Here is a 13,391-nt window from a genome sequence, read left to right as displayed (position 1 = left end):
TCTCTTGTGTCATTCAATGTAAAGTTTTCCTTGAAAGCCTAATTAATATTGGTATATATGTTCTTAACACCAATAATGGAGAGTTTTGATATTATGCAAATAAATACACAAGCTTATGAATTGGTAGTATTTTCGAAATAACAAACAAGCAAACTATTAAATTTACTTGCACACATATCTTTAAGTTATGGTTTCGTTATCAACAATGCATAGAACCATAGTCTTAGCATCAAAATATACCTGTGGCATGAATACATTAGCAACTATGTAGTGTTGAAATGTGGGGCAGAATGCCAGTAAATAGATATTATGTAGAGCATTCACATAGCGTGTAATACAAAGGTATTTGCCAAATGCAAGGAAGGCTATCTTTAGATTTACTTATATTGATGGGTCAATATTGTTATGTTTTATGATTGTTAGTATCACTCGCAATTGAGTTATGGCTGGTCAGTTAGTGTAATAAAACAGTTTTACGAGTAACTGTAGCTCTATCAATAGAGATTGTAATTAAATGAGATTATGTCTTGGGCGTTTGTTGTACCAATGCAAGTACAGAATAGTACAATTATTATTACTGATAAGACAATGATTGCTATTTATAACAAAATAAGCGAGGTTGTGGGAATGCAGAATGTAAAATGCTTAGGGACTTATTAAATTAGGAAACAAAGTGGAGAGTAAGAAAGCATCTTTTAGTGTGGTTATATTTTTCATATAAGGGCATTACTTAAGTTGTTTTTACTTACAAAATATTAAAGACACATTGCTATAGAAGTTTGGTTTAGGATAAAAATGCAAATGGGTAGTTAAAAAATTCCTAACATTTTTTACGAGGACCTTATTTACTTTTGAAGATAACATATATTTAATCAAAGATAGCCGGAGCTTTAAATTTGCAGATATTCTGTGCAAAGGCAAAAATCACAATAACTAACATAGGCATAACTATGGTGGTGGTTGGGTAATCCATTGCCATTCAAGAATTTGAGGTACCTACAAAATATTTCACTTGATAAGGATGACCATAAAAGCATTAAATAATTATGTAGCAGTTGGACTGCTGGATTATCTGGAATATTGAATATTATTAACTTGCATGCTACATAGATAAATCAGACGACATTATATGAGACGACGGACGTTTGATTTGCAAACCTCTTAAACATTATTTTCAAATAAACATAATTTTATTTCAATAGAAAATTGTTGATTATCAATATCAGAAACTTTGATAATTAAAGGCAACAGTTCCCTTAGTTTTCTTTTTTTTTCAAGGAGTACAGTGTTCATCTCGGCTTTAAGTAGGACATCCTTTAGTTAGGTGAAATCTATTTTTGGTCACTTTTTATTTTCAGAAATTCAAGTTTATCTTTAGGAAGTTCCCAACTTAAATCTTATTGGTATTGGTCTTACATTCACGACAGAGTTACAGATGTAAACAAAATGATATGATATGGTTGGTCTCTAGGACTTAGTTTAGTCTCTGAATGAAAAAGGTGTAGGTCAGAATCCACCACAAAGATTGTAGTGCAATAAATGTGTAAGTGTCATTTGAACATTACAGAGAACTTGCATGTATGTCAGTTATCTTAGCAATGTTTTGTTTCACTAATGTAAATATTTTTATTTCCTAATACAAATATTGACACAATAAACAAATATATTTGCATGGTTCAGTAACTGGTGAAATTCTTGAAGGGTTGAGAGTAGCTATCAGGTTTGTTATGATAATAAAGGGACTTACCTTGAAAACTTCGGAGAAGAATCCTGTGCCGATCTTCTCCAGGATGAAGTCATCGAAGGGGTATAGCGCGGCGACCGCGGTCCTGAGCGCCGTGCACGAAGACCCGGTCACGCGGCGGTCGCCCAGTCTCTCGTACTCATCACTAGCACTCGACTCCGTACACTCATTATCACAGCACACACCGCGCTTCGTCCGACCACCGTTCTCCTGGAACCGTCGCCCGACCTTCGAGTGAGGACCCCGCACGAAACGGCCCGCCTTCGCCGTCTCGTCCAAGTTGGTGAAGCTCTCCGCGATCTTCAACACCTTGGTAGGCCTCCGCCGCTCGACTCCGTTCCGTTTCGACCCCTCCGGCCAACACTCGTCTTGCATTCTAACTGATGTTTTAACCACCCCCGACTAGCCCGCTTCGAACATAGTGCGCTTTCATGTGTCCTGGATCCCCCAAACATAACCCGAATGCAACATTTCCGACTCAACAATATTTATGTGGCGGTATTCGAAGCGCGAAACATTGTAATTCACACAAGAATCCCGATTTATGAAACACTTTCACATATTCACGTATCCCAGTTTTGTAATGTTCGGATGTTTCGGTTCAAGTATCGATACACGGGTTTATTGTTTATTGCAAATTGTATGTTATCTACGCGTGCTGTATTCTTTCAAGCGTACAGTCCAATTGACTGACGACGCGAGCAAGGAAAGCAGAAAATAAGCAAGCGGGCATGCCAATTGCCAACCACAACAACTACACATGACATAACTGTTTAGTAAAGTGGCAATACTGGATTACATTTTTATGTTGGTAGAATAAACTTGCGTTCATTGTAAAACAATAGTGACATTTTTTATTGTAACTTTATAATATTTTATTTTGAAAACTTACAGGATATATTGCATACAAATATAAAATATAATCATTAATGTAATATATTAAATATAAATAAAATCAATCCGCTTTTATCGATATAAGTGACATCTTTGAAAATTTATCTGTAAACTTTATGACACTACTCACTCCAGTTGTGAACAAGTTCTGTCATAAGTTACTAGATGTCGCTACAGTCGTTTCGCTGTATTTATTTTAGAGTACTTAAATTTTACGTATTAATCGATTTTACTTAGTAATAATCTGTGATCGATTTTCTGAGTCTCATCCTTGTGTATAATTTTGAAGAAATATTAGAAGAAAGATTGTTATAATTATTAATTAATTATTTTTGTAGATTATTTTTGTATTTTCAAACAAGAGGTCAGATTTGAAATTAAAATTGATTACAATTAGTACAATTAGTACTATACTTAATTATAAGTACTGTATATACTGGTGGTATAGGTATATCATTTAGTGTGTGGTAACTCGTGGGTAGAGTATCAGTAGTAAACCTGCTGTAGTACAACTGCTGCAAGACTGCAACGGATAGTGAAACCCAACCCAAGTCACAGTGAAAAAAATAATACAAATGATTGTAATTTCGCTGTTTATTATAATCCATGCTGACGACTATATACTTAATTTAATGTATCTATATCACACAATGGAAACAACGATGACATTCCACTTCGAAAAAATCATTTCATATTACATCATACTAATAAGTATAATTGAAGACAATTTTTTCTCGAGATATGCTTCCACAAAGAAATAATCTCTGTCACATTAAATGAACAACACTAGCTCAATTATTCACAACTGTCTACCTACTAACTATTAAAAATTTAACGCTCAATAGCTATAAATACAAATATATTATTGCTGTTGCGATTTTATACCTAGTTTCACCTTAACTATCTAGATAAACTATACATGGATCTCAAAATGAGTATTCGTTTTTTCACTTAACTAAATTTTATTCTAATAACTAATATTACTTATAACTAGTATTGCTTGATGCAGGAAAACATAGCTTCCCTTTGAATAGTTGTAACAAATACATAGTTATTTATTAACTATAAAAGCGACCATCAGATGGCGCGTTTGTAACAATATCTATGTACCGCCAATGAAGAGCAAATTATAGGTCAAAATTTACTTACCCTCAAATAAAAGAAAAAGGCGTCAGCTTTCCCTATTAGTTATCAAACAGTTTCTGGTTTTAAAAAAATGAATCATAAAATTATAAATCCGGTGAAGATAAATGTTTTTACATAAACTGGTAAATAAATTTAATTACGTAGTAGGATTGAGTAACTTATACACGAAACACTAATAGAAAAAACTAAAATCTAACAAAATGAGCAAATTTAAATCGAAAGTCTACCTATCTCTAAGGGTAGAAAGAAGGTCGTTTTATTTCGCACACAAATTATAATACGCGCTAAATTATTCTAGCTACGATTAACATGTTACGATAATTTTGTACAAACTTTTTAAGCTTCATGTGTAAGATTAAATTTATTTTTGAATGAAAACTTAGAACTCAGTATACTGTAGCCAGTTTTAACAAACCTTATGACCCCTCTTAATATGCGTTAAAGTAAGGCTAAGCGCTAATCACGCATGATTAAATCGATCTTTTAAAAGCGCAGTGTTGCACTCTCATCCGTTTATTGACATTTTTATTTTATCATTATTTTAATTTTTGCCTATTACTTCTTTATATAACTAGAACAAAAGTTTACACTACAAGTATTAAAAGAAAAAATGAAATTGGAAGAGAAAAACAATTGACTGTAGTAAAAGTCTGGATGTAGCTTTCGTGAAGTTAACTGTTCGCATACTTGTAACTGCGCAGTAACCTATTTATTTGGCCTTACGAGCCGGCTTATTGACAGAGACCGTATGATACGCGCAATCAAAACAGCCAGGTGAGTAGGTATATTTTAATAGTGAAATCTAATCTGGAACGCAAGGCATCCCTGCGACGATCGTTTCATTATAGTTTCATTGTATCTGTTAGGTATAACCCGAAATAAGTGTAAAGAGTCCAAAGGATTATATCAACTCCAAAACTGTTTTTTCTTCTCTCTAATTAAAGTATCGCTACTGCCTTTTCTGAAGTTCTAAGTTTTCAATGGAAAACTTTTGTAATTATTTTTATTTTTTAATTAAGTATTCATCTACTTTTTAACGAAAGGTTCTAAATGTCTTATAACATGGTAAATCAACCTAAACATTCTATGTAGATGGCGCCTATATTTGTGTAGAGTGGTACTCATTAACCGATTTCGAAAAGGAGGAGGTTCTGTATTCGGCTGTATGTATTTTTTTTGGTAGTTTAAAAGTCAATTATCTTTGGATGAGGCCGTATTTCGTGGTACATGTTTTTACGTGCAGGAAAAAAATAAAAGCTCTCTTCACAAAGTTTATGAAACGGCCCTTTTGCATTTTAGCTTTACCTGTATCATTTTCATATACTAAATATTAGAAATATTAGATTCCTTTCGTTAAAATTTGATGTAAACTAATTTGTGACGTGAATATAATTAACTATGATATTTATGTACGTAAGAAATGCTAAATGCTTATTATATTTAACAAATGTATAGAATAAAATTATTTTCTGAGATATACAGTCTTCAATGCTGTGGATTTAAAGCTATGGTCTGTTCAGTTTCTTGTAATTGCATACACTAAATAATTTTGTGAAATTTTTGTGTAAAAAATGCAATAAATCAACGTGAATTAAGAACTGTTTTTTTAAACGAGTCGAATTTATGTGTTTTAATTTATTATGACGCAAAATAAAGTGTTACAAGAAATTGAACAGGTATTACATAATAATATAGGTAGGTAATTATTTACATGGTTTTTATATCTATGCTATGGCGATTATATGAATTGTGTTTGACATTTGAATGGATATAATTTTGACAGATCGAAAAAAGATAGATAAAAATTAGGCACAGTATTTATATATTTTTGTTGGTTAAAGTAGATGACGCTACTGGTAACACTTAATAATAGGTTTTGCTAATAAAATAATAGTTACATCTATTGAATAAGCTATTTCTTCGTCTTTCTTTTGAAACTAATCTCGTTTATTTAAGACGTAAGCTCCCGAAACGGCTTCAAAAGTTTTTTCAATTAGTATAATAACGCCATAACTCTACAATATATTATGCATATACTAAGCAATATTTAATATTTGCAAGGGTTGGATTATTAAAAATATCTTGAACATATAATTATAAAAAAATCTGTAGGAACAAAATTAGTTGGGCGTTTGAGGATTATAAAATAAATAAAATTATTATAATAATTATCAAAAAAAAAAAACATACTGACTAAGAGGACGACAGCAAAATTGTTGAAAACTATTGAAAATTGGAGTTATTAGCAGAGCTTTACTATCTATCTGCATATACTAAAGTATGAATTATCTTTTTTGAATTTGAAACATATGGATCTATATACGCTTTTAGTTTTAACCGTATTACACATCCACTTAATCTTGTGTTAAAAATAAAATGACGTTTAAAAATAGAAAAAATGCATTGTAATAATTTATTTTGCTTTCGTCCTCTCGATGGAAAAGCAAACCTAGAATACAGAAAAAATACTAAATGATTCATTTACTTTACATATTTAGGCACCACTTCTAAAGTTATTTGAATGCCTTTAGAAAAGAATGTTGGTTTTAAAATGTTGTCTTCTGATTTTGATTTATAATTCATGATCTGCCATTTAGAATAAGACAAGTAATTTTCATCGGCACTTTTTCTTAGAGAAGGTAGGTGTAAATGAATCGTATATATATATTTCCTATATTCTAAAACAGATTTAATACAGAGATAGGGCATTTTTTATCGCACGTGTTTACGCCCAGAGGTACGTTTCACCCACATGTGCCTTTTGCATTTTATCGTTTCATACGTACATGCACTTGGTCGCGAAAATACTGCATGGTGTAAATTAGCACGTCCAGGCGTAAACACGCTACAGAACAAAAGCCCATATGCAGAAAAAAAAACATATTTCGTAAATTGTAATAGGTAATGGTTAAGGCAATGGCTAATCAGGGGTGTTCCAAGCGACATTTGTGCGTAAAACAATCACCGACAATGTATGTTGTATAATAATATACACGACACCAATTTCACAACCTCAGGCACCAACACTATCGACCTTTATAAATAACATTCTTACATACACTCATTATGCACAGGTCTTTATAAATCATTTTATTCGCTAAATTAACAATGATTAAGATTATTATGTATACTAGAGTACAAAGAATGGATACGATCATCAATAAGTTTTTATACAAATAATATACAACGAAGCGCTTATTTCATAAATTTAGTTATGTTAAACCAAACCCAGTTTTGAGAATTATGTAAGTAAATAAAAGTTTAGTTAAATACGATGTAATTTTTTGGAAATGATAAAAATGCATTACAAAACCCATTGTAAAGGGAAATGTTAGGACTCAATTAATTTAATTAACAGCTGTAAACTCGAATAACAAAGAACAATTTCTGCTTCAATTTTCAGTCTGTCATTAACACCTAAGCTGGGTAAAATACAATTAAATTTTATTTAAGTATGTAAATATATTTATTTTATATGAAAGCGATTAATTTCGTTGGATAGAATTGCATTTAAACTTCTAATTTATTAAGTTATTAAAAGAGCAACTTTGAAATTTTCTAAATAAGGCAGACATTTTGTTTCTTATTCATCATCTGATATAACTTATTATTATGAAATATTTCAAAGTCATCCCCTTTATATAATTTTTAGGCATGTACGATAACTTGTGATATACTAAATACATATATTTTTATGTATTCATTTTCAAAATATTTTTGTAAAGGTGTCCATACAAATGTGGTTTAAACGTGCATTTATAAAGATAGGTAGGAAAGGTTTATAAATGAGCCTCTTATATTAATTTCTACATTCCATTATATATAAATAACAATCGTTCTTAGCACAATAAAATATACATTTTACGCCAGAGAAATAAAATTAACACATTTTATCATTACAAAAGAAATAAAAAATAGCGTATGTTATGATTACAAAGTGCTTATACGTTTATTTACTTAAGCCTGTGTGCACGTCAAAATATAATTACATGGGGAGGGTTAAAATGACAGTTTGTTGGTATCGGTCGTAAATCACCTTGGTATGATGTAGTGTAGAATTACTGGCAACACATAAATAATGTAAGGTGATGGTATTCTTTGAAGTGGCTGTTTATTCGGCTCGTCTTGACACTTGCCTGGAATAATAAATAAAATACTATTAGGAATAATAATAATATTTCTTTATGATATTACATAAAAATTACTTTGCCATAAAGTGCATATGCACTTTATGGTATATACCAAGGCGCAGGGCCAGTCTAGGAAATTATAGTCCGCATCAAACTTCTAGTACACTCTGAAATTGTTGCATGCAGGTACTACGTATCTATTTTTAATAACATTATTTAACATGAAAAAATATTGCAGCGGTAACACTGCTGTTATTAGGTACAAACAAGTGGGGTAACGGTGTATTCGACCACGTAGTAAGAGGCGATTAAAAGGGGGCGACTAGGGTTGCGGATGGCAAGGTTGGGAGCTCGAACCGCCCAGCCAGCGACTTCGGGAACGAAGGCGGCATGTGTGTCTTGCTCACCTGGGTGGAGTCCGATGGGGCAAAGCGCTAAGAGGACTATGGTTGCGTTCGTTTGGAGATCCCGAAGTCGTAAGTAGAGTAAGGAAGAGTCCCACATAACCCTGTGTCGCTCTTACGGCACCGAGTACTCTTGAAGGTTCCCCCCCGTTAACAAAATGCGGGTGACGTCACCCTCAACTAGATACTGACCGGTGAAGGCGGTGTCGAAGAGCAGCGCGTCGGGGTCGGCGGCGGCGCGCTCGCAGTTGGCGGCGGAGCGCGCGACGGCGAGCGCGCCGGCCTGCGCGTCGCGCGACACGAAGCAGTAGCGGCGCGCGGCCGTGCTGTCGCGCGTCACCGGCGTCGTCACCACGAACGACACGCCGTTCTCGTACCACCCGCCGTGGCACGTGTACGCTGGTGATGTTACGTGGATATGGATGAAGCAATTGAGAATTTATAGCTACTGTTATTTAGGGGGAATAAGGAACCGGCTTGTAGCCGGTCCGTGTTCGAGTTTTTAATTTACTTATAACATATTCCACAAAGTTATCCAATAATATCAATTCGAGCGTAACATACCTAAAATGTAGGTATGATTTAGTATAGGCAAATACTTTCCAAAGCTTATACTTTGATGCCCGAAGTGCATATGAAATTTAGCTGCTAACTGTCTGGACGTTACGCTGCTTTGGACCAACGACGTTTAAAAAATGTATTTTTCAGAAGTTATTAAAAATATTTTTTGTAAGTAATAAGTAAATAACAAAACAGACCCTTACCTGTAACCAACTCCTTATTCTCACACGAGGAGTAGAACTCCATGTTCTTAGCTGAGTTGCAGCCAACTTCCAGCCTGCTATACACGGACCCAGCGCAGCTGAGTTGCTCCGCCTGCCGCCTGCTCCGCAACATCGGCGCCTCCGACATATTCCTTACGCTAAAGTTGAACAACCTAGTGTGGTTCCTACGGTGCACGTCTCGCCTGGGTCTGTCCAGTGACCGCACCGTTCGCAGATGTCGATGGTTTTGTATCGCGTATTTCCCGGGGTACGGGCATTCTTTTGATTCTGGATTGCTTGCTGGAAACATTTATAGGTATATTAGATATGCTTAAAGATGCAGACGAATACGAGCGAATGAATGACACACTCATGAATAATATAATTATTAAAACAAATGCTATCATCAACTCGAACGTTAATGCGTGCTGTGATTGAAATTAATGCTATGACCGAACTAATCACAGTGATTACAGCGATCAAAAAGTAAGCGTGATCAAAGGATTGTAATAGCAAATGCTCATTTTAATATCAGTGTCATATAGCACCGTGTGTTTTATCTATAACTGTTAACCAGATTCCAATCAAAGAGAAACGTTATGGAACTGACTACAATCAAAAACAAAAATATTGTTGAGCTTAAAATACAGGGAATTATAATTTACTAGTTGTTGCCCGCGGCCAAGCCCGCGTTTAAAAGAAAATAATATGACATAGTAACATACATAAAACTGAAAATTCGTATCTTCATTGGAATACCAGTGGCACTATCTGGCGAAAATTGGAACCAACTCTGGAACCTTCGTGGGCTCATGGACAACAACTTTGCTAAAGATCAGTACTTTATCAAATGCATAGTTTACGATTCAATCCTTACTAATATCAATTAAAATAATCGATTTTTTGGTCCAAAAGATCGATTCTCCGATTAATAGATCTTAGATCGCCATCCCAAGTTCCCATGGGATTTTCGGGATAAAAACTATCCTATGTCCGTTCTCGGGTCTCAGACTATCTTTGTACAAAATTTCATTAAAATCGGTTCAGTGGTTTAGGCGTGAAGAAGAGACAACCAGACAGACAGACAGACAGACAGACAGACAGAGTTACTTTCAGATTTATAATATTAGTAAGGAGTAAGGATTGTATAACAAATCTATATACTAATTCAGATACTGACCAACTAAAGTAACATAGGGCGCAGTGACAGCGTTGAAATGATGTGGTGAGCACGCGTCATCCGGCCTCGACGTGGGAGAGCCTCGCTGCAGCTCCGCGATGAACGTGTCTCTACGGTAGAGCACTACGCACACGTAGCGGGAGGCACTGGAAAACAAAAGTAGAGGTGTAAACTTTTTGACACCTACTATAGTGTTTGGAAAACTGAAGTGTCAACTAATTTATTCATTGAAAAAGGTTTATAGTCTCGTTGAAACAGTGTTGCGAAGATTTATGTGCCATTGCATCTAAAGTAGTTCAACCATTGGAGTCAAAATGCTTGCTTTACATAATTTTCATCTTCTTTCTTTAAAACATGAATGTTATAAAACGTTCTTTATGCGTTTTGTTTGTATTTATTGGCATGCCATTTGTATATGTTTTGAACATTTTATCCTGTGTTTTGCAAAGACAAGCCAGAGTTCTGTTCTATTTCTTATTTAGTTATAAGAGCTACTACTTGCACATCTGCTCTTTAACGTCTTATAAGTATGACCGCTTCTACTTCTGCATAGCGGCAGACATCGAAAACCTGTTATTAATAGTCACTTACCAATGGTGTTGCCAATGGGCCACTAAGGCCACGGAGTTGCCACTAGGCGAGCTGGCCTTCACATTGACGCAGTAGACCTTGATATCAGCACCCGTTTGGTTGGTGATCCGAAGAGTAGCGTTCCGTTGGTAGAAGGTGTAGTTGCTGCTGAAGTCCAGGGTGTGCCAAGTGTGGGAGAAAGTCATCCAAGAGGGAAACTGGCAGTTGAAGCGGACAGATACTGAAAAGTAATGTTTCACGGGTTATTTTTTTACATTTAAAACCTAAATATAATAAGTAGATTTTTGACTTAGGGGTAATGCTAGATTTTTTATTTGAGCCTAACGATAAAGCAGATGTGCTACCTGATGGAAAGTAGTCAACGTCGCCTATGAACATTTGCAACACCAGAGGAGTCGCCAATGTATCGCTGGCTTTCAAGGAGAGCTCATTTTATACCTATTTTGTATATTTAGTATTGTTTTAGAAATTATGTAACTGCTGTTCGATCTAGTTATCTTTACAGGTTCACAGAATTTGGTGGCGAAATGGATAAAACTTTTTAACCGGAGGCAACGAGAAAATGCGACATGATGATCAGCTTGGAGATCAAATTTAGATATAGAGTTGGCAAGCTACTGATTTTCTTGATTTTATAAAGTGTCAGTGATGTCATGAAATAGATTCGGCCATTCGCTATTCCATATATTTATATGTTTTTTTGATTTACCTCTCTTAAGAGCCATTGTTCTGGACCCCTCCGTGGCACTGAACAGGCCGTTGCAGGTGGCATCGCCGGATTGCGCCACTCGGTACTCAACGCCCGACGTGTTAGGATTTTCCTTCATACTTGGCGCAGATGCTGAAATGAGAAAAGAAACATGATACTCGACTTGCTAAATCGGATTGGCTGTCAGGGAAATTATGAATACATTAAAAGAATGACGAATAAATCTATAACTGCAAAAGGTAACGTGTATTTAGTATTGTTTTTTTTTTATTTCCAAGAAATATAAATTGAGGTTGCTTAAACTTTTATCTCCATTAAATCTTCAGAATGAAGATCAATATGGTCAAATATGGTACATAAATATTGATGTATAATGAATCTATCATACATAAGGTTGCACATACAAATGACAGTTTTTGTCCGAAACGATAACGTATTCGTATCATGAATTTAAATGTGATTTATGTTAATCATTAAAAATTTGAGAAAAACAAACTAAATTTAACAACAAACAAATTAACATTAAAATCTCATGTAGAGAACACAAACATAAAACAAAGAACAACAAACATAACAAACAACAGAACAAAATCACAATCTTACCGACAACGTAATAAACAGAAGACAACCAAAAATAATGAAGTACTAGGCTTACCAATACCATTTGTCTTCTCGTACACGAAGCAGCGGTAGCGGTCCTCGTTGCTGGTGGCGTGGTTGTGGTGCAGCTTTCCCACCAGGAACCGGAGGCTGCCCTCCTTCCACGTCGCCAGGCACTCCAGCTCTTCCACTGGAATTGATAAAGAAGAAGTTTAGTTATTTTTCCACAAATTCGTCTATCGAAATGTTGGACGGATCGTTCAGTAGCCGTTTTCTAGTCTATTATGATTAAACAAAGATAAAACTAGATCGTAACTCATCCAGTGGCGTAGCTACCTAGGGGCTAGGCGGGGCAGTGCCCCGGGGCCCTCAAACTCAGGGGGCCCTCGAACCCTTACCAGAAATCTCGATTGAACGGAACTTTTGGAAATTTCTCCCATTTTCAAAATAAATATGAAATGTTGCAACCCCACTTTAAACATGACAACTCAGTTGAAAGTAATTTAAAAGTTATGCCTAGGGAATTCCCCTAAATTATTTCTGTACTAGTACTTAGTTTTACCTCAACTAACTCAAGCATGGACTGTTCACCAATCATGCAAGGAAATAATGAGCAAATATGGAGTGCTAGAATGCGACCTAACGGAAGTATTCCGCCGTGGGGCCCCGGCGTTGTAAAATAGGGCCTCCCCCTCTCTTTCCGTGGGTGCCGTAAGAACCGGCTAAGGGATACGGCGCAGACCACCTATGCACAAATGTGAATAGTTCGCAGACATATGTTTTTTTTGTGTTTATTTGTTAGTATATTGCGGTTTGGTAGACATATACGAGTATATATATAAATCAATAAATGTATTGATCGGCATGTTAATGCGCAATCGTATCAAATCGGGGTGCGCCGACACATGGACCCTTAATTTATTTAAGTAAGTAATGTTATGTGACAAATTAAAGGAAAAGGGAAATTTTGAAGAAAATACGTATTTTTTCGTCAATTTTTGGATCGTATCCAATCGTGGTCCTATGACGCTTTGATCTGCCTATTTTAAGAACAAATGTCCCTACAGTGAAACATTTTTGATTTATGTGGAAACGTTATACTTTTAAACGTGCGGAAACTAAAGCTAGGAAACATTGTAAATAAAATAGTTATTTAGTCAGTTAGGCCCGACCTTTATATGATAAATCCTTTACGATCATATTTCGTTTTATTAGCCAAACCTACATCC

The 13,391-nt window shown here is 35.1% G+C and overlaps 2 protein-coding genes across 9 annotated transcripts in view; both read right to left on the bottom strand.

Moving 5' to 3' along the window:
* The window catches only part of cdi (serine/threonine kinase), a 132,585-nt gene extending 130,088 nt beyond the window's left edge, over positions 1 to 2,497 (bottom strand). Inside the window, exon 1 of the mRNA XM_073084976.1 lies at positions 1,748 to 2,497. Coding sequence (XP_072941077.1) covers positions 1,748 to 2,119 — 372 coding nt within the window. The 5' untranslated portion in view covers positions 2,120 to 2,497. The remainder of the gene's footprint in view (positions 1 to 1,747) is intronic.
* Positions 2,498 to 3,217: 720 nt separating this feature from the next.
* aus (argus) overlaps positions 3,218 to 13,391 on the bottom strand; it is a 115,695-nt gene continuing 105,521 nt past the window's right edge. For 7 of the 8 annotated variants that reach the window (XM_073084112.1, XM_073084113.1, XM_073084114.1 and 4 more), the window contains exons 7-13: positions 12,218 to 12,352; positions 11,563 to 11,694; positions 10,854 to 11,073; positions 10,263 to 10,408; positions 9,083 to 9,382; positions 8,511 to 8,717; positions 3,218 to 7,920 (exon numbers count right to left, since the gene is read on the bottom strand). In XM_073084112.1, the coding sequence (XP_072940213.1) occupies positions 7,817 to 7,920; positions 8,511 to 8,717; positions 9,083 to 9,382; positions 10,263 to 10,408; positions 10,854 to 11,073; positions 11,563 to 11,694; positions 12,218 to 12,352 (1,244 nt within the window). In that variant the 3' untranslated portion in view covers positions 3,218 to 7,816. The remainder of the gene's footprint in view (positions 7,921 to 8,510; positions 8,718 to 9,082; positions 9,383 to 10,262; positions 10,409 to 10,853; positions 11,074 to 11,562; positions 11,695 to 12,217; positions 12,353 to 13,391) is intronic. The other variant, XM_073084120.1, reaches the window with a different exon arrangement.

This window comes from Epargyreus clarus, unplaced genomic scaffold, assembly GCF_041222505.1.
Source record: "Epargyreus clarus isolate Ecla_fem2 unplaced genomic scaffold, WU_Ecla_fem_2.2 ptg000021l, whole genome shotgun sequence".
In the NCBI taxonomy this organism is placed as follows: Eukaryota; Metazoa; Arthropoda; class Insecta; order Lepidoptera; family Hesperiidae; genus Epargyreus; species Epargyreus clarus.
The sequence above is the reverse complement of the archived record's forward strand: the minus strand, read 5'-3'. Positions and strand labels throughout refer to the sequence as shown.